Source organism: Lupinus angustifolius, chromosome LG04 (assembly GCF_001865875.1).
Source record: "Lupinus angustifolius cultivar Tanjil chromosome LG04, LupAngTanjil_v1.0, whole genome shotgun sequence".
NCBI lineage: Eukaryota > Viridiplantae > Streptophyta > Magnoliopsida > Fabales > Fabaceae > Lupinus > Lupinus angustifolius.
In genome coordinates, this window is record NC_032012.1 from 958,012 (window position 1) to 985,869 (window position 27,858).

General features: G+C 34.9%; 1 protein-coding gene across 4 annotated transcripts; it reads right to left on the minus strand.

The window, feature by feature from the left end:
- On the minus strand, positions 17,278 to 25,801 carry LOC109345002 (putative E3 ubiquitin-protein ligase LIN-1). Of its 4 annotated transcripts, none has more exons than XM_019583749.1 (18): positions 25,039 to 25,800; positions 24,275 to 24,347; positions 23,854 to 24,072; positions 23,640 to 23,719; positions 22,333 to 23,499; positions 22,031 to 22,172; positions 21,390 to 21,629; positions 21,003 to 21,297; positions 20,453 to 20,574; positions 19,857 to 19,976; positions 19,607 to 19,738; positions 19,383 to 19,505; positions 19,155 to 19,265; positions 18,934 to 19,080; positions 18,737 to 18,862; positions 17,756 to 17,872; positions 17,629 to 17,652; positions 17,278 to 17,573 (listed from the first exon to the last, which is right to left on the minus strand). In XM_019583749.1, exons 1-17 carry the CDS (start codon positions 25,683 to 25,685, stop codon positions 17,635 to 17,637), a joined length of 3,879 nt encoding a protein of 1,292 aa, XP_019439294.1. In that variant the 5' UTR covers positions 25,686 to 25,800; the 3' UTR covers positions 17,278 to 17,573; positions 17,629 to 17,634. The 4 variants fall into 4 exon arrangements, with proteins under 4 accessions (XP_019439294.1, XP_019439293.1, XP_019439295.1 ...); XM_019583748.1 differs by having other exon boundaries at positions 17,278 to 17,567; positions 17,620 to 17,652; XM_019583750.1 differs by having other exon boundaries at positions 17,278 to 17,652; positions 23,854 to 24,063; positions 25,039 to 25,801.

Below are 27,858 nucleotides of genomic sequence, written 5' to 3' on the forward strand. Positions count from 1 at the left end.
AGGTTAATTTTAAATCTTGAAAATAAAATATGTGAATTGAAAATATCATTGATATGCTGAAAATTGATAATGAAGATACTAAATATGCTAACTTTTCATGTAATTATACTTCTAATTTAAATGTGATATCTAGTTGTGAAAAGTGCACTTACATGGAACATGAAAATAATGTATTAAAGGATAAAATTGCTAATTTCACATCTAGTAATCACAAATCAAACAACTTATTTGCTACATGTAAAATGTTGGTATCAAACCTAGTTTGGGATCTATGCATGCAAATAACACATTTCACAAGAAACGAGTAGATGTTCTGAAAATTTCATATCTTAAATCCCCTACTTGCTTTTATTATGGATTGCACAGTCACACCTTAAATGCATGTAATATTAGAATGTATGATGTTCCAAATGGAAATTATATATGGATTACTAAGAATCAAAATCCCAGGCTACTAACATCAAGGGACCCATGATTAGTTGAGTACCCAAGAAATGCGAGTAATCATGTTTTGTAGGTGTGCCAAAAGACATATGGACTTCAACTTTCATATGGGCAGCAAGTGTTCTAGGCACATGGAATGTGAGAAGTATTAGATATCAGTGACAGAATACACCTAGGGGGTTGAATAAGTGTGTCGCGATTCTCACTTACCGCTATTTGCACCAAAGCCCTATTATGGAAAATAACCCAGTTAATCGATTAAAGCTGTGACTTAATCGATTAAGTCGCACAAAATTAGCAGTTGTTGAATGACTCAATTACACAGCCAATTACAGATTATACAGAAATGATATAACAGATATATTTGAACACAAATGATCTTTATTTGGTAGTAATACTATATTCAAAATATCATCTACAATAAGCAATTAAAAGCTACTAAAAATAGTAAAAAGATAAGGGAAAGTAACAACCCACAACAAGGTTTTATACTGGTTCGTTTTGCGGACCATTACAAAACTACATCCAGTCCTCCCCTCTGATCCGGGAGATTTTCTTCACTAAAATTGAAATCAATGTGTCTTACACACACATTTCCAATTACAAGGCCTCGGACGCTACCTTCTTGAATTTCTGGACGCCCTACCTTGGTTTGACCAATCCCAAACATCTAGATTAATTATCATCTCAGAACCCATTATGCTAAACTTAATTTCAAAACTAAAGAAACTTGCCACACTTGCTGAAGGTGTAAGCAAGTCAAGAACCCATTTGTTTCAAAAAATGTGATATCCTCAACAAGGCTATTGGAGCTTCTCCATATGGACTTGTTTGCACCGTCACAAATTATGAGTTTTGGAGGTAGTTACTACACTTTGGTAATGGTTGATGATTTCTCTAGATTTACATAGACCTTGTTCCTTTATGTAAAAAGCGACGCTTTCAAATCCTTCAAAAACTTAGCCAAGAAAAATCCAAAACCAACTTAAACTTAAGATAGTATATATACGTAGTGACCATGGTGGTACATTTGAAAAGCACTCGTTCGAAAAGTTTTGCAATAAGCATGATATTCTATGTGAATACTCGGCTCCTCGAACTCCTCAACAAAATGGAGTTGTTGAGAGAAAAAATCACGTATTAGAGGAGTTAGTCAGGACTGTGCTTAATGAAAGCAAAGTGCCTTAATATTTTTGGGTCGATGTAGTGCATACGACCTGCTATGTTATAAACCGAGTACTACTAAGGTCTAAACTTTCAAAAACTCCTTATGAAATTTTAAAAGGCCAAAAACCTAGTATATCTTATCTTCATGCTTTTGGATGCAAATGTTTTATTTTAAACAATGGAAAACGTACTTTAGGAAAGTTTGATTCAAAAGCGAGTGGAGTTATATTTTTGGGGTATTCGATGCATAGTAAGGCATTTAGAGTTTTAAAAAATACACCATGCATGTAGAAGAGTCGATCCACGTTTATTTTGACGAGTCTTCTCCAAAAGAAAAGAGAAAGATCTTGTCTGTTGATGTTGGAGGTGCTTTAGAAGAAGCATATACTAAGGACTTGGAAAATGACAAAGAGGCTCGAGATGATCAAGAAGTCAGCGAGGATCATCAGGACTTGTTGAGGGTGTGGAAAACCAAGAAAGACCATCCACTTGATAAAGTGATATGTGATATTTCTACGGGGTGGTAACCCATAATTCTTTGCGCAATTTTTGTAATTACATAGCTTTCGTATCACAAATAGAGTCTAAGACCGTAGAAGAGGTCATAGAGGATGAGCATTGGGTTATAACTATGCAAGAAAAGCTAAACTAGTTTGAACGAAATAATGTATGGGACTTGTTCCCCAAACCAAAATATCATGCGATAATTGGCACCAAATGGGTCCTCAAAAACAAACTCGATGAATCTGACGTAATAATACAAAACAAAGCACGCCTAACGGCCAAGAGATACAACCAGGAGGAAGGTATTGATTACGATGAGACCTATGCCCCTGTTGCGAGTTTAGAGGCCATTAGGATGCTATTGGCATTTGCATCGATCATGAACTTTAAATTGTTCCAAATGGATGGCAAGAGCGCCTTATTGAATGGATTCATTCAAGAAGAGGTTTATGTTGAGCAACCACCGAGTTTTGAAAATTATAAATTCCCGAACCAAGTCTATAAACTACAAAAAGGACACTTTATGGTCTGAAACAGGCTCCTCGAGCTTAGTATGATAGACTTAGTACCTTTATTTTAGAAGAAGGGTTCGTAGGGGGCAAGGTTGACACAATGCTCTTTATCCAAAATTAAGATAACCATGTTTTGTTAGTGCAAATATTTGTTGGCAATATTATCTTTGGAGCTACAACGACCTATTGTGCAAGGAGTTTTCTGATTTGATGTAGGGAGAAATGTCAATGACGGGGGAGCTTACTTTCTTCCTCATATTACAAATTAGGCAAATGAAAAGCAGAATATTTGTCCACTAGTTGAAATATTGCAAAGAGCTACTGTTGCTATGCCTCAAGAACCACATTTCGGGATATCTCATTTGGACGCCATGGAACAGAGGCTCAATGCTCGCATTGACAGACACTATATGTCTCTAAGGAACTTTATTCAGTCAGGGTTTGAGAGACAAAATGAACGATTAAATGAAGAAATCAACCGCTTAGACTTCCTCATCCGGACCAACCACGACATTATGCATCCGCAACTAAGACGTCTTCCTTCACCACCTTGGGAATAGTTTAGGAGTGTCTAGTTTTTAGGGTGTTATGTTTTGTGATTCAATATATCTTTTGGGTCTTGTACTTCATTTTATTTTGGACATCGTATCTTTTTGCTTGTAATATGCTTTCAAACTCTTGCAGTGTATTCACTTAAATTTGTTGTTTCGTGTTTTGTCGAACAATGTTTAATTATGTCGATAGTTTATGAATTATGCTTTTATGAGAATCTTGATCATATCATGTGTGTATACAATATATGCTTGATTAATACATGCTTAACCTGAATAAATCGGAATTATTAATCATTCTATGCCTAGTTGTGTTCATACATGTTGGATCTGTCATATAAACCTAACTCGTATTCTGTTTCTTTGTCAGTTTAATTGATTAAGTGCCTTGATAATCGATTAAATACAGTGATTTGTGCAATTTTTCAATTCTATAAAAGCTGGTTAATCAGTTATAGTCTGTACTTAATGATTAATTACAATTTTTTTCACCAACTATAATATATCTTCTTACTTTTGGCCAGTTATTATCATTTGATTGTCTATACTTTTTGATAATGTCAAAAGGGGGAGAAATGTTATTTTGTTGTTTGATGTGTTTCAGGCCTGTTGAGCTTCCGTAAGTTTGCTACCTAAATCTCCCTTAAATCACCTCATTGCTTGATTGAAGGGGAGAACAAAGTGAGGGGGAACAACGCAACTTTGACATTTAACCAACCTAGGAAAACACATGTTGATAATCATCGAGCTCATCAAACAAAGATATGGTATAGAGTTAGTCATCATCCAAACGGGGGAGATTGAAAGCACAAAGAGTCAAGACTTGCTCATTTGACACTAACCTAAGTTTTGATGAAGACAACGGACATGCAAGTAAGCTTCAAGATCGTACAACAAACAACAAGCTAGAGACTCAAGGGTTGCATCTATAGACTTAGGATATTGTAAGCTTTACTTTTATTAGAAGTCTTAAGATGATTGCCTTAAATCGAGTCTAGGTTAAGTAAACCTAGGTGGAGTCTTACAAGAGCTTTAATATAAATAATATTAAAATTGAGACTTCACATCTACATATAATATGATAAGTAGGCTCGTGCATTCACATACATAGTATTATGCACTAAAGATAATATATTTAGAAAACTATGTATAGCATATGCATATCATATAGGTAGTTTACCTTACATCAAGGAAAACATTTTCCAAACAATATAATCGACTATCGTGAATTACAGTAGCTAACCAATCTGATGCTAATGGTGTGTTAACCGATTAAGACATAATAGAAAAACTAACTTTTAACAGATAGTTAATCGATTAAATGGATGAATAGTTGATTAATAGAAGCATTAGTATGATTAGTATAAATCCTGAAATTCTGGCCCATTTGCCATAAGGTTCATATTTTCATATCTTGCATATTAAGAAGATCTTTGAGCATTCACTGTCATATATGTTGCATTAGAAAAGTATAGAGAATAAGAGTGTTTTGAATAGGGCTTAGAACTTGAAGTTGTAGCATGCATCTTTAGGGCTTTTTATGCATATCATTCATTCTTGTTTTCTTGATTTGATTTTAAAGTGAAAGTAAGAAAATTCTGTTTTTTGAAATTGTGAAATCTGTTTTGTCAAAACCTTTTCATAATTTTCCCATATAAAATAGGTTCTTATGAGTATTGTGCTTAGAGTTTTAGAATTGAGTTTGTATTGTTATATTCGAGTATTAAGTACTCAAGAAAAGTCAAAAAAAAATTTAGTCAAGGAAAACAATCTCTCAGTGAGTAACATCACTTCAAGAAGAGATCTTGTTGTTCTTCACGAAGACTGAGATATTGTGCAAGCGATACTTGGCTGGGGCCTAATCGCGAAAAGATCGGAGATCTTAGTAGGCAAGACGTAGACGTCAAACCGAGGTTGTCAAGCTTGTAGAGTCCAAGATAATTGCGTCTTAGTTTTATCGTTTATTGGAAAAACTTAGCCAAGCAAATCCAAAACCAACTTAACCTTAAGATAATATATATATATATGTAGTGACCATGGTGGTGAATTTGAAAAGGACATGTTCAACAAGTTTTGCAATAAGCACGGTATCCTGCACCAATACTCGGCTCCTCGAACTCCTCAACAAGATGGAGTTGTCGAGAGAAAAAATTGTGTATTAGAGGAGTTGGCCACGACCGTGGTTAGTGAAAGTAAAATGCCTAAATATTTTTGGGCCGATGCAGTTCATATGACCTGCTATGTTATAAATCGAGTATTCTTAAGGTCTAAACTTTTAGAAACTCCTTATGAACTTTTGAAAGGCTGAAAACCTAGTATATCTCATCTTCACGCTTTTGGATGCAAATGTTTTATTTTAAACAATGGAAAACATGCTTTAGGAAAGTTTGATTCAAAAGCGGATGAGGGTATATTTTTGGGGTATTTGATGCATAGGAAGGATTTAGAGTTTTGAAAAATACACCATGCATGTAGAAGATTCAATCCAGTTCATTTTGACGAATCTTCTCCAAAAAGGAAGAGAAATGTCTTGTCTGATGATGTTGCATGTGCTTTGGAAGAAGCATATAAGGACTTGGAAAAAGACAAAGAGGCTTAGGATGATCAAGAAGTTAGTGAGGATCATCAGAACATGTCGAGGGTGTGGAAAACCAAGAAAGACCATCCACTTGATAAAATGATATGTGATATTTCTACCGGGTGGTAACCTGTAATTCTTTACGCAATTTTTGTAATTTCGTAGCTTTCGTATTGCAAATAGAGCCTAAGACCGTAGGTGAGGCCATAGAGTATGAGCACTAGGATATAACTATGCAAGAAGAGCTAAACTAGTTTGAATGAAATAATGTGTGGGACTTTGTCCCCAAACCAAAATATCATCCGATAATTGGCACCAAATGGGTCCTCAGAAACAAACTCGATGAATCTGACTTAATAATACGAAACAAAGCACACCTAGTGGCCAAAGGATACAACCAGGAGGAAGGTATCAACTGTGATGAGACCTACGCCCATGATGCAAGGTTATAGGCCATTAGTATGCTATTGGCATTTGCATCGATCATGAACTTGAAATTGTTCCAAATGGATGACAAGAGCGCCTTACTTAATGAATTCATTCAAAAAGAGGTTTATGTTGAGCAATCGCCCAGTTTTGAAAACAATAAATTCCTGAACCATGTCTATAAACTCAAAAAGACACTTTATGATCTGAAACAAGCTCCTCGATCATGGTATGATAGACTGTGTACCTTTCTTTTAGAAAAAAAGGGTTCGTAAGGGGCAAAGTTGACACAATTCTCTTTATTCAAAAATAAGATAATCATGTTTTGTTAGTGCAAATATATGTTGACGATATTATCTTTGGAGCTACTAACGACCTCTTGTGCTAGGAGTTTTCTAATTTGATGCAGGGAGAATTTGAAATGTCAATGATGGGGTAGCTTGCTTTCTTCCTCGGATTACAAATTTAGCAAATGAAAAGCGGAATATATGTCCACCAATTGAAATATTGCAAAGAGCTACTTCGCAAGTTTGAGATGGAAAAGTGCAAAGAAGCGTCTACACTGATGGCATCATCTTGTTACATAGATAAAGACGAAAAAGGAAAACCGGTAGAGGTAACTAAGTATCACGACATAATAGGCTCATTACTATATTTAACTACGAGTCACCCTGATATAATGTTTTGTGTTTGCATGTGTACGAGATATCAATCTATGCCTAAAGAATCTCACTTCAGTTTTGTTAAACATATTATGAGATATCTCAAGGGAACCCTAAATATGGGATTATGTAATCCTAGGGATGCCTCACTATCCTTGGTAGAATATTTCGATCCTGATTTTGCCAGTTGTAAATTGGATTGGAAAAGCACTAGTGGAACTTGCCACCTTTTAGGAAGCTCCTTAGTATCATGGCACAACAAAAAGCAACCTTGTGTTTCTTTATCCACCGCCGAAGCGGAATACATTACCGCTAGCGTGTGTTGTGCTCAAATACTTTGGATGAAGCAGCAACTTATGGATTTCAGTATCAAGCTAAAAAAGATATCGATTAAATATGATAATAAAAGTGTCATAAACCTATCAATGAATCTCGTTTTGCATTCAAGAACCAAGCATATAAAAATAAGGCATCATTTCTTGCGTGATCATGTTCAAAAAGATAATTGTGTACTTGAATTTGTTGAAACCACTAAACAACTAGCAGATATTTTTAGTAGGCCCCTTCCACAAGATACATTCTTTGTTCTTAGAAGAGAACTTGTAATTCTTGATGAACAATATGTCAACTAGTTTGGTTAATGGTATTGTGTGTCTTTGCATGATCAATTTGCTAATCTTTGTAATATACGTTGAATGCATGATTCCTTTGTGCTTAATTGTATTCATGATTCTGTGTTTATATGCTAGAAGTGTTTAATTCTAGCTAGAATATATTCTTAGGTTAAGTGTCTTAGCATGTCATGCCATTCTAAAAACTATTCTCAAATATGTGATATTAATAGATTAACTTGTGTCATAATCGATTAAACTGAGTCCCCATTCTAGGTGTATTCTGACCTGTTGATATCCAACAACTATGTCGATAGATTATGGATTATGTTGATATGGGAATCTTGATCTTATCTTAAGTGTATATCATATATGTTTGATTAATATATGCCTTAACTGAATAAATTTGTCATATTAATCATTCCATGCCTGATTGCTTATATACATGATGGATATGTCATATAAATTTTGTCCATATTATATTTTTAGTCAGTTTAATTGATTAAATGCAGATGTTAATCAATTAAATGTGTATGTTAATCGATTAAATGTAGAAATCAGTGCACTTGTTCAAGCTTCTTAAAACTGATTGATTGATTATAGCCCATACTTAATCGATCAAGAACAATTTATTTTCATAAACTTTTATATCTTTTCTTACTTTTAACCAACTATTATCATATTAATGCCTAAGCTTTTTGATAATGTCAAAAGAGGGAGAAAGGTGTTGTTTTGTTGTTTGAAGTGTTTTACAAGTTGTTTTGCTTCCGTGAGTATGATACCTATATTCGCTTCAGTTTTTCACCTCATTGCTTGGTTGAGGGGGACAACAAAGTGAGGGGGAGCAACACAACTTTCCTATTATCCAACCTTTTGCAAACAATTGACGATCATCATCAAGCTCGTCAAACAAGGATTTGGTGTAGAGTTTGTCATCATAAAAAATGAGGAGATTAAAAGTGCAAAGAGTCAAGACTTACATATTTGAAGTTGACCTTGGATTTGATGAAGACAATGGACATACAAGAAACCTTGAAGATCTTGCAACAAACAGCAGGTCGAAGACTCAAGGGTGATATCTGTAAACTTAGGGCTTTGTAATTTTACTTTATTATAAGTCTTAAGATGATTGTCTTAGATTGGGTCTAGGTTAGGTAAACCTAGGTAAGAGTCTCACAAGAACTTAAAATGAACAAGACTAAAATTGAGACATGACATCTTGTAATTATATGATAAGTAAGCTCATGCATCTACATACATGGTTTTGTGCATTAAAGGTATAGCATAATTGAAAAACATGTATTGCATGATCACATGTCATATAGGTAGTTTACCATTCATCAAGAAACTAAAGTTTATATATCATAATCAATTATGTGTTGTATATAATCGATTAAATACATATGAGAAATCGTTTAATCGATTATGTATAGTGTTAATCGATTATCAGAATTATAGTAGCTAATCAATCTGAAACTTATGGTGTGTTAATCGATTAATTCATTGGTTAATCGATTAAGACATAACATAAAACCAGTTTTTAACAGCTCATTAATCGATTAAGATATAGTATAATCGATTAATGACAATATCAATGTGTTTTCTATAAAGGCTGTAAATCTAGCACATGTAGCATAACTTGAACATTCATTTTCATGCATTGCATTAAGAGAGCTTAGAGAGTGATAACATTATGAGTATGGCTTAGATATTCATATCATTACATATATCTCTAGGTTTTTCAATGCATTGTATTCTTGCATATGTTTCTTGATTTCATTAAGAGTGAAGAAAAATCTTTTCTGGAAAAGTTTGCAAACCTTTTTACAAAAACCCTTTGCATTAGTTCTCATTTAGATTAGGATCTTGTAGATTTATTAGCTTAGAGCTTAGGATTGAGTTTAACTGTTGTATCCTAGTATTAAGTACTCAAGACAACTCATCAAAAACAGTAATGAACAAGGAAGTTGATCTCTTGGTGAGTAGTATCACCTCAAGAGAGATCTTGACAATCTTCAACAAGACTAGGAGGTCTTGGTTCGAGCAATACCTAGTCCGAGGCCGAATTGCAAAAGGATAGGAGATCCAAGTAGGCAAGTTAGATAGGTCAAACCAAGGTTGTGAAGCTTATAGGTGCCAAGAAAGAAGCGGCTTAGTCTTGTTGTAATTGGAAGTATGTGTGTATATAAACACCAATTTCAATTGTGAATAAAAATCTCCCAAGATCAGAAGAGGAGGTCTGGATGTAGTTTGCAATGGACCGCAAATGAACTAGGATAAAAATTCCTTGTGCACAATTTGTTATCCCTTATCTCCTTTACTTTCGATCTTTAAATTCTTGTTATTTGATTAATTATGAGTTGTCTGTTATAATCTATGTTGTTATCATTAGGTAACTTCTTTAATCAATTGATTGAGTAAAGATTGGTAATCGGTAACTTGTTGTGTAAGAAACCTTAAAATCAAGAAGTGTCAGATTCGGGATAATCGATTATCCACATGCATGATCTGTTAAATCCAAGCACTACTTAATCAATTAAAACCAAGCTTAATCGATTAAGTGCAACAGTTTTCAGATCTGTGCAAAATATCAGAAAAGCGGAATAAGTGATCCACTATACATATTCATCCCTCCCCTTCTAGGTGTGTTCTGACCTGTTGGTACCCAATAGAGGTTGATGCTCTTAATGCGCCAATTACTAAGGAAGAAGTTGTGAATGTTGTTATGACTATAAAGTCCTACAAAGGTCCCGACCCTGATGGTTTTCAACCAATTTTCCTCAAAACATATTGGCATCTAGTGGGTAATGACATTTGGAATTCGGTTTCTAACGCTTTTAAGTTCGGGTTCTCTGATGCTCGCATTGTTGAAACTCTTATTGTTTTAATTCCCAAGGTCAACAATTCTACTACCCTGAAAGAGCTCAGACCTATTAGCCTTTTTAATATGGTTTATAAGATCATTACTAAAGTGTTGGTGAATAGACCCTTTCTGGATGAGTTAGTTGGTCCTCTTCAGAGTAGTTTCATTCCAAGTCGTGGTACTTCTGATAATATTACTTTGGCATAAGAAGTTATGCATTACTTGTATAAATCTAAAGCTAAAAAAGATGTCATGGGTTTTAAAGTGGACTTGAAAAAGGCGTATGATAAAGTCAATTGGGATTTTCTTCAACGTACTTTGTTGCAGTTTGGCTTCTCTACTATCACTATGGATCTCATCATGTGGTGCATTCGCTCTGGAGAAGTTTCTTTGCTATGGAATGACTCTAGACTTGAAGGGTTTAAATCAACAAGAGGTTTTCGTCAAGGAGACCCTATGTCTCCCTACTTGTTTGTTCTTTGTATGGAAAAAGTGGATTTGAATATTGATCACAAAGTTGGCTTTGCATGTCTCCCTACAAGATTGGTGCATTAGTTTTGGCCAAGGTTGCTTGAGACATGGCCTAGGCTAGACAAATTTGGTTTGATTAAGGCATCGGAAATTATAAGTGTTGGATAAAAGAAATGAAAAATATTGGAAGGTGATAACGCCAAAACAAGAGAGTTGTTTGATAAGCCGATGATGTTCGCTAAAAGAAAGGATCCTTGATAAGAACTAAGGGTAAGGCACCACACCAATGGTGATAAGCCTATGAACACCACAAGGTAGGTTCCTTGATAAGTTTTAAGTTAGGAGAAAAGCTCAACCAAAGAGGAATTAATCCAAACAAAATCTAAAGTGTTTATTGAAATGTTTAAATTAGTTACATATAGTGGGGAATTCGGACATGCCTTATTTCCCACGTGAAGAAGAGTGTAAGTTACATTGACTAACTTTACTAATACAATTCCATATGTGCTTTTTCGTGTTAAGGCAAGAATTTGAATTGAGGGATGAATCTCCATTGGCTTCACATGTCCACATTCAAAATTGAAGGCTGGTATCTTCTATTGGTGTAAATAAGGAAACAATCCATTTGTCTTGATGTCTTTCCAAATGAGTTGCTCCCAATATGACAAGAAATGAAGTTGTTTTTCATTTGAATCACATTCCCAAATCAGATATGATTTAGCCAGCCCTGAATTCACATCCCCAAGCCCAAAAAATGAAGGTTTTTGTGGCCATTAACTTTGTTAATGTCTTCCTAAACGGATTGAGTTTAATAAGGCAAAGAACTAAGTTGCTTTTCATTTGAAGCACACACCCAAATCAGGATGGATTTGGCCAGCCTTGAATTTACACGCCCAAATCAGATTTGAATTGATGGGATCCCCTCTTGGTGCAAATAAGGAAATGATTTATTTGTGTTATTGCCTTCCCCACGTGTTGCTCTTGATAAGGAAATGATTTGAAGTTTGGATTGAGCCTCTCATTTGAATTACATGCTCCCAATCTGAATTGAAAGGCTGAGATCTTGGCTTGTAACAAATATGGTAAGGAATGAATTGGCTATCCTTGGAATTCACGCCCGAAACATTAAGAAAGGTATTTACTTTATCATAATTCAGATTGAAGCCTTGATTTGCCACGCTTAAACCATTAAGGAAACTTCTTCCTTGGTCTTCACGCCCAAGCTGAAAAGGGAAGGCATTCAAAGACCTTCTAATCTCATGATTTGTTATACCTGATTTACATGAATAATAATATCCAAAAGAAAAGTAAAGTATTGGCCACATTAAGCCAAATTACACCCAGAAGGAAAGTCTTAAATTGTTTTTAAAAACAAGGAAATAAAAATAACTCCTATTCTACTTGTGGGATAGAAGGACCCCACTTTATTAAATGCAACTCAACAATGGGCCCCCCATTTGGCTCTCATCATACCCTCCTTCTTGAAGAGAATTTGACCTCAAATACAAGTGGTCATATTTTCCTAGATAAAAAACTCTCCTCTTGAGTTGCTTAAGATCCCATACATATGCATTTTCTTCTCCCGGATCAAAAGTAAATTTCTTCAACCTTTTAATCCACTTTTCTACATATTCATCAAGGATCACCCAATTGACAAATAAGTTAACAATTTGACGAACACCAATGACTTCTTTGGAGGAAAAAAATGTGTTATGAATACACATTTTTCACCATTATATTTGATGTTTCGTCATTATTTGTCTCCAACAATTGCATATGATCCATAACTCCATTAAGGTCCACATGCTAAATAGTATGTGGAAGAACACTAATGACTTCTCTGGGAAAGAATTTACACACTCCCTACAAAAATTGTTCAACAAATTTTGACAAACAATTTTCATTAGTTGGGGTGGTGATAAGAAAAAAATTCCCCTAAAAGCGTAGGTATAGGGGTTTCCTTGAAACCAATGCACTCTTAACCTCACTCTGAATTTCACTCATAATGTTTGCACTCATTGTGTTTTCCTCACTCACAAGTATTTCACTCAAACCTTCCCTACGCACAAGTGTTTCACTCAAATCTTCCCTACTCACAAGTGATTCACTCATGACTTCGGGTTCTCTTTTCCTTCTTGTGGTTTCATATTGTAATGTCTTTTTGAACATCCGTACGAAGTCTATTGGCTCAGACTTCCTTTGGATGAACTTGGGCTGGCTTGGTAATTTGCTGCGATTGGCTTGTTGATAGGATTTTGGAGCTCATCACCATCTTCAATTTTAGTACCAATTGGTTTGGCACCACATCTATTCCTCTCTTTTTGGAATTGAACCCACCAGCTTAAGGCATATTCCTTAAACTCTGAAGTAGCCACCTTAACCTTTTTTTCTTCATTGTATGAAGTACAATGAAAGACTTTTTCCATCTTCACTTCCCATGTTAGGTAGACTTCTGGATCATTTTTTCCAATAAAGGTTGGGACCTTTATTTTGGCTTCTTTTTTTGGAAGTTGCCTATCAAACTCAAGCCTTATTTGCTCCATTTGTTGTTGGAGTGCTTGAAGTTGCTTTGTCATCATGGCATATAATGTGGATGTGCTAGGAATAGTTTTGACACTTGAAACTTTTGACTCATAACTTTTGGACTTTTGACTCATTTTAACACTTTTTGTTTTTGACTCAATGTTGACACTTTTGTTTTGGACAATTTTGGATTGACGCATTTTTTGAAACTTGGTTTTGGACTTGACTCTTTTTCTTGTGATACTTTTTATTTATTTTTGGACTCCTTTGACTTGTAAAATAAAAGAAATGAACGACACAACTCAAGAAGGACTTGTCACCAAACAATGGAGAAGTGGTCTAGACACCAAACAAGAAGTGGCTCTAATACCACCTGACGCGAACCTTCTTGGGGTGGTTCTCATTTCACGATCGTTCTTGATTGGTGCATTAGCTTTGGCCAAGGTTGCTCGAGACATGGCTTAGGCTATACAAATTTGGTTTGTTTAAGGCAATGGAAATTATAAGTGTTGGATAAAAGAAATGGAAAAGATTGGAAGGTGATAGCACCACAAACAAGAGAGTTGTTCAATAAGCCGATGATGTTCGCCACAAGGAAGGATCCTTGATAAGAACTAAGGGTAAGGCATCACACCAATGGTGATAAGCTTATGAACGCCACAAGGTAGGTTCCTTGATAAGTTCTAAGTTAGGAGCAAAGCTCAACCAAAGAGGAATTAATCCAAACAAAATCTGAAGTGTTTATTCAAATGTGTAAATTGGTTACATATAGTGGGAAATTCGGCCATGCTTATTTCCCACGTGAAGAAGAGTGTAAATTAAATTGATTAACTTTCCTAATACAATTCCACATGTGCTTTTTCGTGTTAAGGCAAGAATTTGAATTGAGGGATGAATCTCCATTGGCTTCACACGTCCACATTCAAAATTGAAGACTCGTATCTTCTCTTGGTGTAAATAAGAAAACAATCCATTTGTCTTGATGTCTTCCCAAATGATTTGCTCCCACTATGGCAAGAAATTAAGTTGCTTTTCATTTGAATCACATTCCCAAATCAAATATGATTTAGCCAGCCCTGAATTCACATGCCCAGGCCCAAAAATGAAGGTTTTTGTGGCCATTAGCTCCTTTAATGCCTTCCCAAACAGATTGAGTTTAATAAGGCAAGGAATTAAGTTGCTTTTCATTTGAATCACACACCCAAATCAAGTTGGATTTAGCCAGCCTTGAATTTACACGCCCAAATCAGATTTGAATTGATGGGATCTCCTCTTGGTGCAAATAAGGAAAAGATTTATTTGCGTTAATGCCTTCCCCACGTGTTGCTCTTGATAAGGAAATGATTTGAAGTTTGGATTGAGCCTCTCATTTGAATTACACGCTCCCAATCTGAATTGGAAGGCTGAGATCTTGGCTTGGAACAAATATGGTAAGGAAGGAATTGGATATCCTTGGAATTCACGCCCAAACCAATAAGGAAGGTATTCACTCCATCATAATTCAAATTGAAGCCTTGATTTGCCACGCTTAAACCATTAAGGAAACTTCTTCCTTGGTCGTCACGCCCAAGTTGAAAAGGGAATGCATTCAAAGGCCTCCTATACTCATGATTTGTTGTACCTGATTTACATGAATAATAATATTCAAAAGAAAAGTAAAGTGTTGACCACATTAAGCCAAATTACACCCAAAAGGAAAGTCTTAAATTGTTCTTAAAGACAAGGAAAGAAAAATAAATCCTATTCTACTTGTGGGATAAAAGGCCCCCACTTTATTAAATACAAATCAACAATGGGGGGCCCATTTGGCTCACATCAGATTCTCTTTACATTGAGGAAGCGGGGCCAAGTCCTTTTGGTATGACAACTAGTCTGGTTTCGGTAAGCTTTGTAACTTTGTTAATTTTTGTAAATATTTCATATACTCAACTTCTAGTTAAAGACCTTGGAACTTCGATATTCTTTACGCTATGGTCCCTCTTGTTGTCAAGGATTTCATTAAAAATACTTACCCTCTTAGCAATAAGAATGCTAAAGAGGGATGGATTTGGGAGGACCATGTTATGGGTGCTTATTCTGCAAATTCAGGTTATTGGTGGCTTAACTACTATGCTAAAGTTATTGACTCGAATTCTGAGGTTTAGCGGTGGTTGTGGTGCCTTAAGGTTCCTAAGAAAATCAAACTTATATGTTGGCTTGGTATCCATGAGGTCATTCCTTTTAATGAGTTTCGTTTTAAGAGGAACATGTCTTTGAGCCCGCTCTACACTAGATGTCATTCTGGGAATGAAGAGCTTATGCATATTTTTCGGGATTGTCGGGAGTCTTCAGCCATTTGGAAGAGACTTGCCTTCAATGAGCCTTCTTTTTGGGTTGATTGGGAATTGGTGATGGATAACTACAAATGTTGCAATGGTCTTTGATGAGTGTGAAATTATGCTACATTTAGATTGCATTTAACTTGCATTTTAGGATTTAATTAGGACTTTACGATTTTTTTAAGCTTTTATTTCTCTTTGTTTGGGTTGAGCGGGTATTTTTGACTATGTTGTGCAGTTTGAATGAATTGAAGCAAAAAAGAGTAGAGATTGGATCCAAGAAGATGAAATTCAATGTTGAGGCTATACAATGACCAAATGAAGGGTCAAAAGAAGTCGTGAATGTTATATTCTATTCATATTTTTTAGATTTGTTTTGTTGGGCTTAGCCCAATATTTTGTAATTAGGATAAATGAGGATTCTCCCTCAAGGACTTTTTTTACACTTTACACTTGATATTACAATTCTCTAATTTAGAATTTGGGATTCTCTTCTCCATCATGAGTGAGTAATTCTCTTTGTTTATAGGATTGGGTCTATGCCCTTTTACATTCAATAAACATTTGTTCTTACTTCTATTTTATTGAGTGTTGTGATTTGAATCATTAAACTGAGTTTTATTCGTGTGAGTTGTCTGGCCAACAAATTACGCCTCTTAGATACATTGGGGAATGACCAAGAGGTGAATCCAACTATTCGACCATTCAATTATTCAAACTAGAATCCTAATTCACGAGAGTAGTATTAGGATTCTCGGGGGTTTCTAGAATTCACATTGGGTTGCTATGAAGCGATTGGATAGAAAGATTCAAGTAAAGGATTTGATTGATAATCGTACCACGAGAGTAGGTGACTTCAATTGAGTACACGTGTCGGAGCTCGAGAGAGGGTGACACATATCAGAGAGCAATTCAGCCTCACAACTTAAAGTTCATGAAAAGGAGTAAAACAAGGATTTGCGAGTATAAAGGCGGTAACTCTTATCATCAGAACTATTCTTAAATTAGATTCCAATCATTTTTTACTATATTCATAATTATTCTTGTCAATTGTTCTAAATTCACTTTTAATTCCTATTTGAGTTAAGGATAAATTAATTGTTATAATTAAAGGAATTTTACAGTCCCCATGGAATCAATATTTTATTACTTGACGACGTAATCATGCAGTTGCGAGTTGTCATATCAGTCTTCTCTTTATGGCAAGTATTTGGTGGACTTGGAGGTGGAGAAATAACTCCATCTTTAGTATCGACTCATGGGATATTAATTTTGTCGCTCGAAATATTTATCATGATTTTCATGAGTAGCATAATTTAGGGCAAAATGTCCTTTTAGAGGATCACCTTCTTGGTTCAATGGTGTCACCCTGTCCTTAGCCAAGTAAAATTCAATGTTGATGATAGTTGTACAAGAGGAACTAATATTATGGGTGAGGGTGGTGTTATTCGTGATCATGAGAGTCATTAGTTATCTGGTTTTTCCGTCAACTTTGGGGGTAGGTTCTCCTATCCTTGTTGAGCTCTTGGCTGTGGAGCAAGGCTTAGATAATATCGGTTCAAATTGGCGTATTTTCTCTCTCTTTATATTTACTTTATTATTCAATTGCTCTAGTTTCTCCAAAGCATATAACTTACTCCATCATAATAAATAAATAATATCTCACATTCTCACTGTATATTTGCAATTCATACATATCCAAAAGGAATAACCATTTGGTACTTAGTACAATAACCTTTACATACTACACAAAAAACACAATCCTGCTATTCACATATGTTTTCACCCAAAAGGCAAACTTCTATATTTACTGTATAATAACCCCTCATGAAAATTTTGTACATTTTACTATGCCACTTGAATTTATTGCACTTTTGAAGCATTTGGTTTTGCAATGGCATCACAACATGACTAGCGCAACCTTTGATGTAATACTTGTCCAAAACACTGAATTTGAACACATATATAATATGTATATATATACACAGTAGGTTGAAGCACTTCTTACAAAGGGATCCAGCCCTGTTGGTTATGAAGTTGAAGGATTAAGGAGAGGTCAATGACATATCTAGCAAAAATATTTGAAGGGTAATTGTAAAAAAGGGATTAGATGAGTTGGGCATACCTTGATTAGTCCTGTTTCGGTACCACAAAGAATGATATCATTGGCAGCCAGGAGGCTTGTTATCTTGCTTCCTGCTGATACTCTTCCCAATTTTTTTAGTCCCCCTCTCAGCCAAATCTGGTTTGGTAAGTTGGTTTCAAGTTAAGCAGTTGATCTTGTGTCTTTTGGTTAACTTTAACAGATGTTAAGATTTTAGATAATGTAAATTGTCATTCAAAATTTGATAAATCCTCAATTTTTCTTATGTCACCTACTAAGGATGACAAAAAAATTGGACCTTTGGGTACCCGTGAGTAAAATCCACACGAGTATAGACAAAGGTCACTAACGGATGCCTGCAAGTTTTAGAAATAGTCGTTCATACTAATCGCAATATATGCGAGTGGGCACGAGTATAGTGGTACTTGTACAGTTGTGCCCAAGTTTATCACTAGTAAATGAAATTACTTTAATATCTTTGAATTTGGATTTTTAAAATTGTATGGTTTAATTTGGTGGTGCACATTGTACATTATGTTAAAAGAAACAACATTGTTTTCGCTGTCTTTTTTTGGCTAACCGACATATAGAATGTCCAAAAAATAACTTGTCTAGAAAGTTTTTTTCAAGTTTTAAAGCAACTAATAGATACCCGTGGATACTCAGTTGTATCCACTAAAACTCAGAAAACCTGCAAGTGGGTATCTGCACAGGCAGGTACGGAGAATTTTTTCCATGGGTAGAACAAGTAACGGGTAGCTACTATTAATGTCCACCCGTGTACATTCTCATCCATATTAGTGACAACCTATCATGTCATTTTTGTGTTCTCATAAGGTCAGAACAAGGAATCTTGACTAATAGTTATATGACCAGCATATCACTATGGTCATATAACTATTAAATAACTCTTGTTCTTGATTATGGTTGTATGGTCAGATTAGTGTTTTACTATATATGTCCTGGTGCTTAAATAATTTCTCATGAAATAAGTTTCACTACCTGAATGTTGTTTGCTGATGAGTTGGATATTAGGTATATGAAGTCTTCAACCACTTCCATACCCACCACGTTATCTCCCTTGTCCATAACAATTGAAAATTTGGATTTCCCAGTTTTTTTCCATTCCTATATCATTCATCCATGTCAGGATAATTGACAAAGCAAGGCTTTTTTAAGCTCAAAGTTATAATTCTCACCTTGATTGTTGCGCCTTCAACCTTCTTACTTGCACAATAGAGCCAATCTCTATATGCAACTACTGAATGGATGGGCTTACTTTGCTTCCTCCAACACCTTGTAGGCAGTTTAATTTCTACTTCCCGGTTGTATGTCGATGAATACTCCTAAAGTTAAGCATCACATCATGCCTTGTGTTTTACAGGTATCAGATTGTATATCAAGTTCAAAATATACTAACCTGTATGCTAGAATCTGTGCAGCCAATGTATAACTTTCCCTGAGCCCCTGCAATGCACTTTGCATGTTTACCTTTGAAAATATCTCTGACTATTCTCGATTCGTTAACTAGCTGCAAGTGAATATAAGTTAATTTACTTTGAGTTGTTGGCCTGTATCAGTGTGTGATTTTGCTTTGATGTTTCAGTGCTACATGTTATAAATCATGGCAAGTTTTTGGAAGCATCACCTTTACTCCCTGGCTTTCAGTGATTGCAAAAATTGTTTTGTCATGTGCGTGTAATCGATAAATGGGTTCCTTCAAGACTATCACTTCAACGCATTCCAGCTTTCTCTTGATCATTTTCCACACCTATTTGATGTATGTTATTGTAAGATAACCAGTTCATTTTTGCTATTAGAAATCTTGCTAGAGAATAGAAAGTGGTGAGTATGAAGGAAAATTAATCTTACCCTTATGGTTTTATCAGCAGAACCGCTTAAAAGGCTATCGGATAGTTCGGAAAGTGAAAAGCATGTCACAGATTTGTTGTGCTTCTTAATGTCCCATACAAGACTGGCTGAGTGACCCCTAATATCCCATACCTTTTTAATTCACCAACAAAACTGTAGTTTTACTTTTCCATACAGAACATTATACCTCAAATCGAATATATTAGTTAGTGCAAGTGGCTACATGATCCTTGACTTCATGTGTTATTACCTTGATTGATCCATCTGAATATCCACTACATAGCAATCCCTTGTAGTATATGAGGGAGCAAACTGCTATGTTGAAGTTGCAACCTGCCTCGAGGATTTGTGTGTGGACGCAAGAAATACGCTGCTCTTACCATCATAATGATTTTGATGATGGAAAAAATAGTTAGTGTAATTAAAAAAGGGCTTGATAAATAGGCAACAAGATCAAGAGAATTTAAACTCCTCAGAGCAATATAATAAGTCATTTACTTTTATGTAGTCCTTTTTTCATCCTTATTTTTTCCTTACTATGTGCACTACTACATTTTTCCTTAACTAGTTTAAGAATATCTTATTATTTCCAGTTAAAATGGAGATCATGAAAAATCCACCGTCGAGTTGGTCTTAGCCGGCTGCATACATAGTTTTGGCATGAACGAAGTCCTAAGGCCGTCATAATATCCCATAGAAAAACTGTCATAACATTCATGAAATGAAGCAAAGCTCTTATGTATACAATATTGGAGCATCAATTATGCTAACTAAGGTGAATTTATGTAAGTTCTTAATTACCAATGTTCATGCAAGTGTTTCAATTGGTAAAGTATGAGCACTCACTGATATGTTTGGCAGCAAGAAATCAGCTACTCTGTGTAATTCGTCAGCCATCCAAGTTACATTTGAAAGGCGTCTTAGTGATTGCTTTACTCCTTCTGAGAAATGAATCAGTTTTTGCTTTCCTACATAAAAAAGGATGTCTGATTTAGTAGAGTAAATTGATCATTCATGATCATGAAGTTCTCATCATTATCAAAAAATTGGTTTAAAGAATAAGTGATTTTGCTTTATCCACTCTATCAAGTGTATTGACCTGTGTTACAAGTTATAATCGGGTCGGCACCCCTTGTGCCCTTTATAATATATTTTCTTATAAAAAAGTGTTGTATAAGTCGAGTGTCATTTGGATGAGAAAGACAAAGCAAAGATTTCATATGTATAGAGAAGAGATAATCAACACATGGAGAAGAACAGAATTTCTGTTTTTGTTTAAATCTGTCTTTGTGTTTGTTAATAGTGCATAACACTTTTTATGCGATTTTCGGCGATGCGACATTTTGGGAGTCGCTGCTACATTTTATCCTGAAATAAACTAAGGTGAGGACATTACCTTTACCGGTAGCATAATTATAAATACACAGACATGCTAGAAGTCTTTCTTCCAAATCCATCCCAGGATGCAGAAATTGCTCAATGCCACTTAGTATAATCTCAGATGCAGAATATCTGAGGCTATCTGGACTTTTCGATATTTGACATCCAAGCCATGAAATTGTTACAAGGCAGTCTCTAGAAACCTTTTTTGTCTTGCTTCTTAGTCCCATCTCTAGTGTATGGTACACATGATCCCCAACACTTAAGATACATTTTGCAATTTTACTGCACCATAAATCTGTGCCACTATCCTGCATGTTATGAAATTTATTTGTCTCCACAATTGCCGGATCATACATATAATTTGAACTTGTTCATATATAAAATGTTTTTGGCACCTTACCTGTAAGCTCTGGTCCAACCAGTTGAAGTTTCTTATTATATTTTGGTGATAAGGAGATGTTAGACCTGTCTTTCTCAGCAACCATGCGGCTGTATATGGTTCCCCCGACCAAGAATATGTTCCGGCAAGATTCGATAGAATGGATGCAGATAATATCTGCTCTGAGCTTTCTTCAGATGCCAAAGCCCTCAGAAGTATCTGCACTGCTTCTTCTCTGAACAAGCTTTTATGAGGTGAGTTCTGCATGATATTTTATTTTCTTTATTAACATGTGTCCTCAAATCTCATGTACTATATTGTCTGAATTAATTGGCCAATTATATATATATCCATGTCTAAGGTTTTCAAGATAAAATGTTTAGTTAACTTTAAATCATTATAATAAAAAGGATAAGATATTTTTCTGTGACTTTATGCCGGAAAAAATCATTAAGCATATAAACTTCGAATATATGAGATCCACATGATACCTCATTTTGATAAATATTATTGTTGTTTCTTAGTAATTAATACCTTCATGTAAGTTCAGTTAACAAAGGAATGGAATGTTTTTAAAGACTGACTATTGATCCATGTTTCATTCCAGTATAGGAGTTTTATGACCTGTGTAAACTCTTATTTTTCCGAATTTAAAAGATTACCAATGTGTCTAACTGAAGCAATATGTTTGCTGCTAAAAGCTGGTGATCAGGTTGTAATTGATGAGCACAAAACATTAGTATCTGCATAATATTTTTGCTTCCTTCTTGCTGTATACGCTGCAATAGACTAATAGCTGATGATCTACAAACAAAAAATAGAAAATTAGTGACAGATAGCTCTCTTTAAACAAAGACTGTAGACAAATATATGAACAAAGTGTCAAATGAACTTGTTACGCTACAAATTGTACTCCATTATATTCAAATAAAATGCAAATTGGTGAATGGTTACATAGTTGTACCGCGGTATGCAAAGGATTTCATGAAAAAATTCGAGTGCCATGCATTTGGCACGGGTGTTTTCTGTCTGCAGAAGGTGGATAAAGGGAGCAAGAGGAGTGAATTGTGACACATACTTTCTGCACTGTGCATCAAACTGCATGCATTTTATAAGAATGGTAGTCAAAGAGAAAAAGTGTTCAAGATTATCATTTCTTGCAACTTCTAGAAGTCCATTGAGAACCTGAGGGGAACTGATTGCAGCCAAATGCATGTTATTTGTTGCATAGTCAAATGAAGTTACTAGTTCTTCGATAATCATCAAGGACGCTGCATGAGGTGTCATAAGAAGTGACTCTTGCTTACTCTCGCGACTACGTGAAGTGCATACAATTTCTACTAGTACTGGCAGAAGTTCCAATGTTTTTATATCTATAGGAGATGGATTTATTAAATAGATGAGAATTGCTGCCTCATGGACATTTTGTTTTAGAGCACTTGCCAGATCACACAACCTTAAACCTTTCTTCTTGATGTCTTCTATGACCGACTTGTTCCTTGAAATTATTGTTGTCAAAGTCGATACTGATGCCCTTATTTCTCGTTCCTCTTTAGAAGTAGAGATGACTATTAGCAGTTCATCCAAAAGCACATCCTTTAAGGAAGCATAAGTATTGCCTGATGAACTAGTCAAACACTCATAAATGGATGCAGTGTCTACTGTGTATTCTTCACCACATTTTCCTAATGCCTTTGAATAATGTAGTTCTGAACTTTCTCTTTCAATAAGTTCTGAACTTTCTCTTTCAATAAGTTCTGAAAACTCATGCACAGAATATCTTCCGGAGTGTGAAGAAACTTCATCGAAGTTTCCTATGATAGATGATGATCTTGGCAATTTCATATAAGAACATTCTTCATAATTTTTCTGGCTGGGCCTATGTTTGCAAGCATATGGATCAAAGAGATGAAATTTTATTGACTTTGGTGCTTCCTCAATTAACTCTTCTGCATGGTAATTTAAGTTGGGATTTCTTGTTTTAGCTATGTAATTTGAGATAGATAAAGTGACATCTTCTATGGACCTGATGAATCTGCTAGAACCGAAATTAACCATTTTTCTGTCATTGATCTGTTCTTGCATTGTATATTGAGGAGTTTGAGGCAAATCAATGCATTGATTCAGATTCCTGAGAAGGTCAGTAACATTACATTACATAAGACAATTATAAACTATAGTATTGATTTGCATGTATTAGCCTTAGATTTGAGATGAAGTTGGAGAAAAGGACACAAAATGTGGGGTGTTAAGATTGTTAGTGGGCCAAACCAGTCGTATGTTTCATGGACTAGATCATCTGCTTTTGTTATTCTGGTTCTTTCATGAAATTCTCTGTCATCCATATTTTCCTGAGCATGAAAATAGGAATTAGCATTCAGTTGCCGAATCCTATATACTTGTCTTGCTTATAGCATCAAATTTTGTCAAGCAAACAAATATTTTCAAAGGTTCTATGTAAACAAGAAATCCTTTGAAAACTTACCGAGTCCATTTCGTCTCTAAATGAATCTATTGATGTTGGTGTTTTTGACTGTGCTTCTTTCAATGTATTCCTGAAGGATTTGATGCTTGAAATTATTTGATGCTCTTTGCTGAGGGATTCCATGTGATCTTTATATTTAGCTGCATCCATGAATCGTTTTGACTCTTGTTCCATTTTATGCATCATATCTTCAGGATCAAGTGGATGAACCTTCTCATACTACATTGTATACATATCACAAATTTTGGTGGAAATAAAAAGGGGTAGGGGGCAACTGAAATTGTTGATGCATCTAATTATCTAAACATGCTAAGTGGCCTATTATATACTGTGAAAGTTGGCCTATTATATTCTGTTAAGGTTGCACATGTTGAAATGAAGACCTGTTTATGCTGGTAAAAGAAATTAGAACAAGACTTACCATATTACTAGGTTGCGATCTTGGTTCATTTTGAACTGAAGTAGTAGATACACAGCTAGTATTCGATGCATCCCTGTCCATATTAGTAACTTGTTTTGAGATGGTGCAGTAATATCTTTATGTTCCTCTTCTTGGGATTTTTCCATGAATTATTAGAAAACCAACTATGGATTATGACAAATTAAATTAAACATATTCATTCATGTTTGTTTGCAAGAAGCATGCAGCATATTTCGACATGTTTAACAGTTTAAATTATATTCTTTTCCTCTTCAAACCTTAGTATTGTCTTGGAGCAGTATTGTTAAAGATGCCTTAGGGGGAACTGTTATATACTGCTTCCCTAAGACTCTAGCTCTCTAAAAGTTCAAAGTATTCAAGTAGTGGAAACTTCATGTGGTTTAAATTTATACAGGATACTTATTAACTATTCTCACTGAAATTTGTGTTGGAGAATCTGTCTCATTCTCATAATTAAGATCACATGAGTCTTTTCCAGTATTATTTGGGCTACAAGGCCTAAGAAAGTAGAAACTTCAATTTTTCTAAATGCCTAAATCAAAATATTTTTTCATGTCAGATAAGTTAACATTGCATTTTTTTATTTTTGAGGCTATAATATCTTCCCCTGGAAACAGTCTCCCCCCGCTTGCGAGGTAAAGCTGCATACATCTATCCTCCCCATAACTCACTAAGTGGAAGCGTCGTGCACTAGACTGCCCTTTTAATGTGAAGTTCTATTGAACAATAAGAAATAATCTTACATGGTATTAGCTGATTGTTTTGAGCAATAACTGCGCCACCATGGTATCTCTCCATAAAGCATGACCTTATAATACAGCAAACATTCCTTGTATCTTCTTGCCATCTCCCTAACAGATTCATCGATATCATCCTCGGAAGTTATAGCAGAAACATGTTCCAAACTTCTACTGCCATTGTGAAAAAGACTATCACAAATTTGTGATGCAAATTCTGTCCGAACAAGTTTCGGAGAGACCAATACTGCTTGAAGAAAATGCAGTGCTGCCTGCCATTCATCTCCCTGGAGATTCCTAACCACAGACAGGTAAAAATATGAGCAGCATACCAAATATCGATTCGAAACCGTAGCCGTGACCTCTTCCTCATCGAGCATGGCTGGAACCTGAAGCATTTGTTCTGAATTCATTAGCCTAAAGGATTTTTCTTCTGGCTGCTGTGCTTGAATTGCAGCTTCAATGCTGTCAATACCCCAATAAAGATTTGATAGCACTGATTGCTCAGACAATTCAAAGAATTCTTGCCTTTGAATCCTTAACTTTGAGGTACATCTAAGTTTTAAAGTACTCCTTGTTTTCTCATTTTCTAATGTGTCAACTATGTACCTATTGATTGAAATTAACACCCACATATATTTGAGGTCTAACATCTCATAACACACTCTGAGATGATATCACTGAAGGATATGAAGAGCAAAACTGAGAAATTTGTGATTATTTATAAGTGTTGACTGTTAAGTAGTTTTTGTGTGTAGAAGATGTGAGAGTGGATATATGCAAATTTTAGAACAATGATTTGTTGTCCTAGAACATTTTTTAAACTATGTCCCGTATTAATGACAATAAAACAAAAACAGAAAAAATATGAATATTATTGACATGACATGTTTTCATTGTTGATATATGATTTGGAACATGTTTTGGACATCATTGTTCCAAACTTTCTATATGGGTAGAGATTTAGTACAGTTCCTTCCCGTGACTCTTAGAAAGAATCCAAATTTCAATTACCCCTTTAATCTTCTAATGTTGCTTTCAAACAAGAAAGAGGGTCATTGCTTTTATCTTTAGAGGGAAAAAAAGTTGAACACCTTGAACATTGTTATAGTGCTCAACTTCACGTGTACCTTATCACTATGGCTTTTTCTTTCTCTTTACGTTTCATTTGTCTACCTTACACATATATGGCTAAATGTTCATAAGTTCTCTTAATTTAGAAAATAAATAATAGATTGTGCTCTATCATTTATGTATTGTGGAATAGACAACATGAAAGAGATAAAATCTAATGCATGCCAATTATTATGTAGAGGAAACCAAAGTTGTCGTTTTGGGTATGATATTTGTTCTTACTTGTTCATTTAGTCACACATGTATACATTATGTATGCACATGACACATACACAAACTTTGTTGTGCTAAATGACTTCAAACAACATATTAAATATCCAAATCACATTTACATGCATCTAAAATCACTCCACAAAATGTACCCAAAAAAATGAAAATGTACCCAAAAACAATCACCCCACAAAATTGTGCTACTTTGTTGGGAAGTAAGTCTCATATCGTTTTCTCATTTATCTTAAGCATGATTAAATATATATTAGACTACTTATGTCATTATCAATTGATTTTGAGATAAAACTTTAACACAGTATTAGAATTAGGGTCCAATTTCTTTCCGGATGTTGTGGGCCAAAAAATACCCCTTAATTATGAGTCAAAATGTAACATTTTGCCTTGTCTAATAGGCTTTTGAGGAGAAAACATGTTGGGAAGTAAATCTCACATCGTTTGTGACATTCTCCAAGACATGATTTAAATACATATTGAATGACTCATCTATTATACTACAGCTTGAAAGGTAGCCTTAGTATCATACCAAATGGGATGTCCTTCCCTTATTGTTTAGATTGCAATTGTAATTACATAATTATAATTGTTATTATGTCATGTTTAGTATACCCATCATCCTTTATTAATTTTGAGGAAAACAAAGCGCTTTTGCTTTGTAGTTGGTTTCAGTTGGATAAATTAAAACATGGGTGAATCAAAGTATTCTGTAACCACATGTTTGCTTTGAGTGGGTGGCAAGATAAACGCTCTTCATCAAAGTGAGTTATTTGTGGATAACTATTAATACCATACTTTGAAACTTCATCAAAGCGCTTAATATTCATGTATAGTAAAGTTTCTACCAAGAGTCAATAACTATTAATACCATACTTTGAAACTTTTCAGTTTTTTTAATTCATAATAGAGTACACTCATTCACTACATTCCAAGTTTTCACACTCACTGTCAAAGACCATAATCTAAATGGATATCATTGAAACAATGAGGATACCTTAAAGGGACCCTTTTCTACAGTTTCTAGCTTTTTTTTTGGAAACTGCTAAAAAAGCCTTTGACATGGGGCATATTCTGATGTTGTTGCTGTGATTTCAAAGACATTGTGGAGATTGAGATAGACATGTTATTGTACAAATACAAACATTAGGAGTTGTTATGTCAATTTAGAGTTGCAAGTATTGGAGTGAAAATCGTGTCCAAGCTGGAACTGGCATAGGCTTGATTCTTTGACAACTGTGTACTTGTGACAACACAGATATTATGTTTGACCTGTCAGAACCAATTTCATCATCAAACTGGACCACATTATCAATAATCTTTATCTCTTTTCTACCACTCCCTTCACCACTGCCTACATTCAATTAATTAATTTCCTTTTCAATACACATATTTATTTAATTATAAGACATAGTTATAGGAATTAGGAAATGACTCATGAAGAGACTTGTCATCGTAAGAAATAAGAAC

What these genes read in the sequence shown, in the direction of transcription:
- LOC109345002 (XM_019583749.1), bottom strand. Translation starts at nt 25,685, where the DNA reads ATGTTAGACCTCAAATATATGTGGGTGTTAATTTCAATCAATAGGTAC. An exon ending in TCTTGCTGCCAAACATATCA is followed by an intron (nt 19,977 to 20,452) that starts GTGAGTGCTCAT and finishes TGGTAAGAGCAG; the next exon opens with CGTATTTCTTGCGTCCACAC. An exon ending in CTGCTGATAAAACCATAAGG is followed by an intron (nt 19,506 to 19,606) that starts GTAAGATTAATT and finishes TACATCAAATAG; the next exon opens with GTGTGGAAAATGATCAAGAG.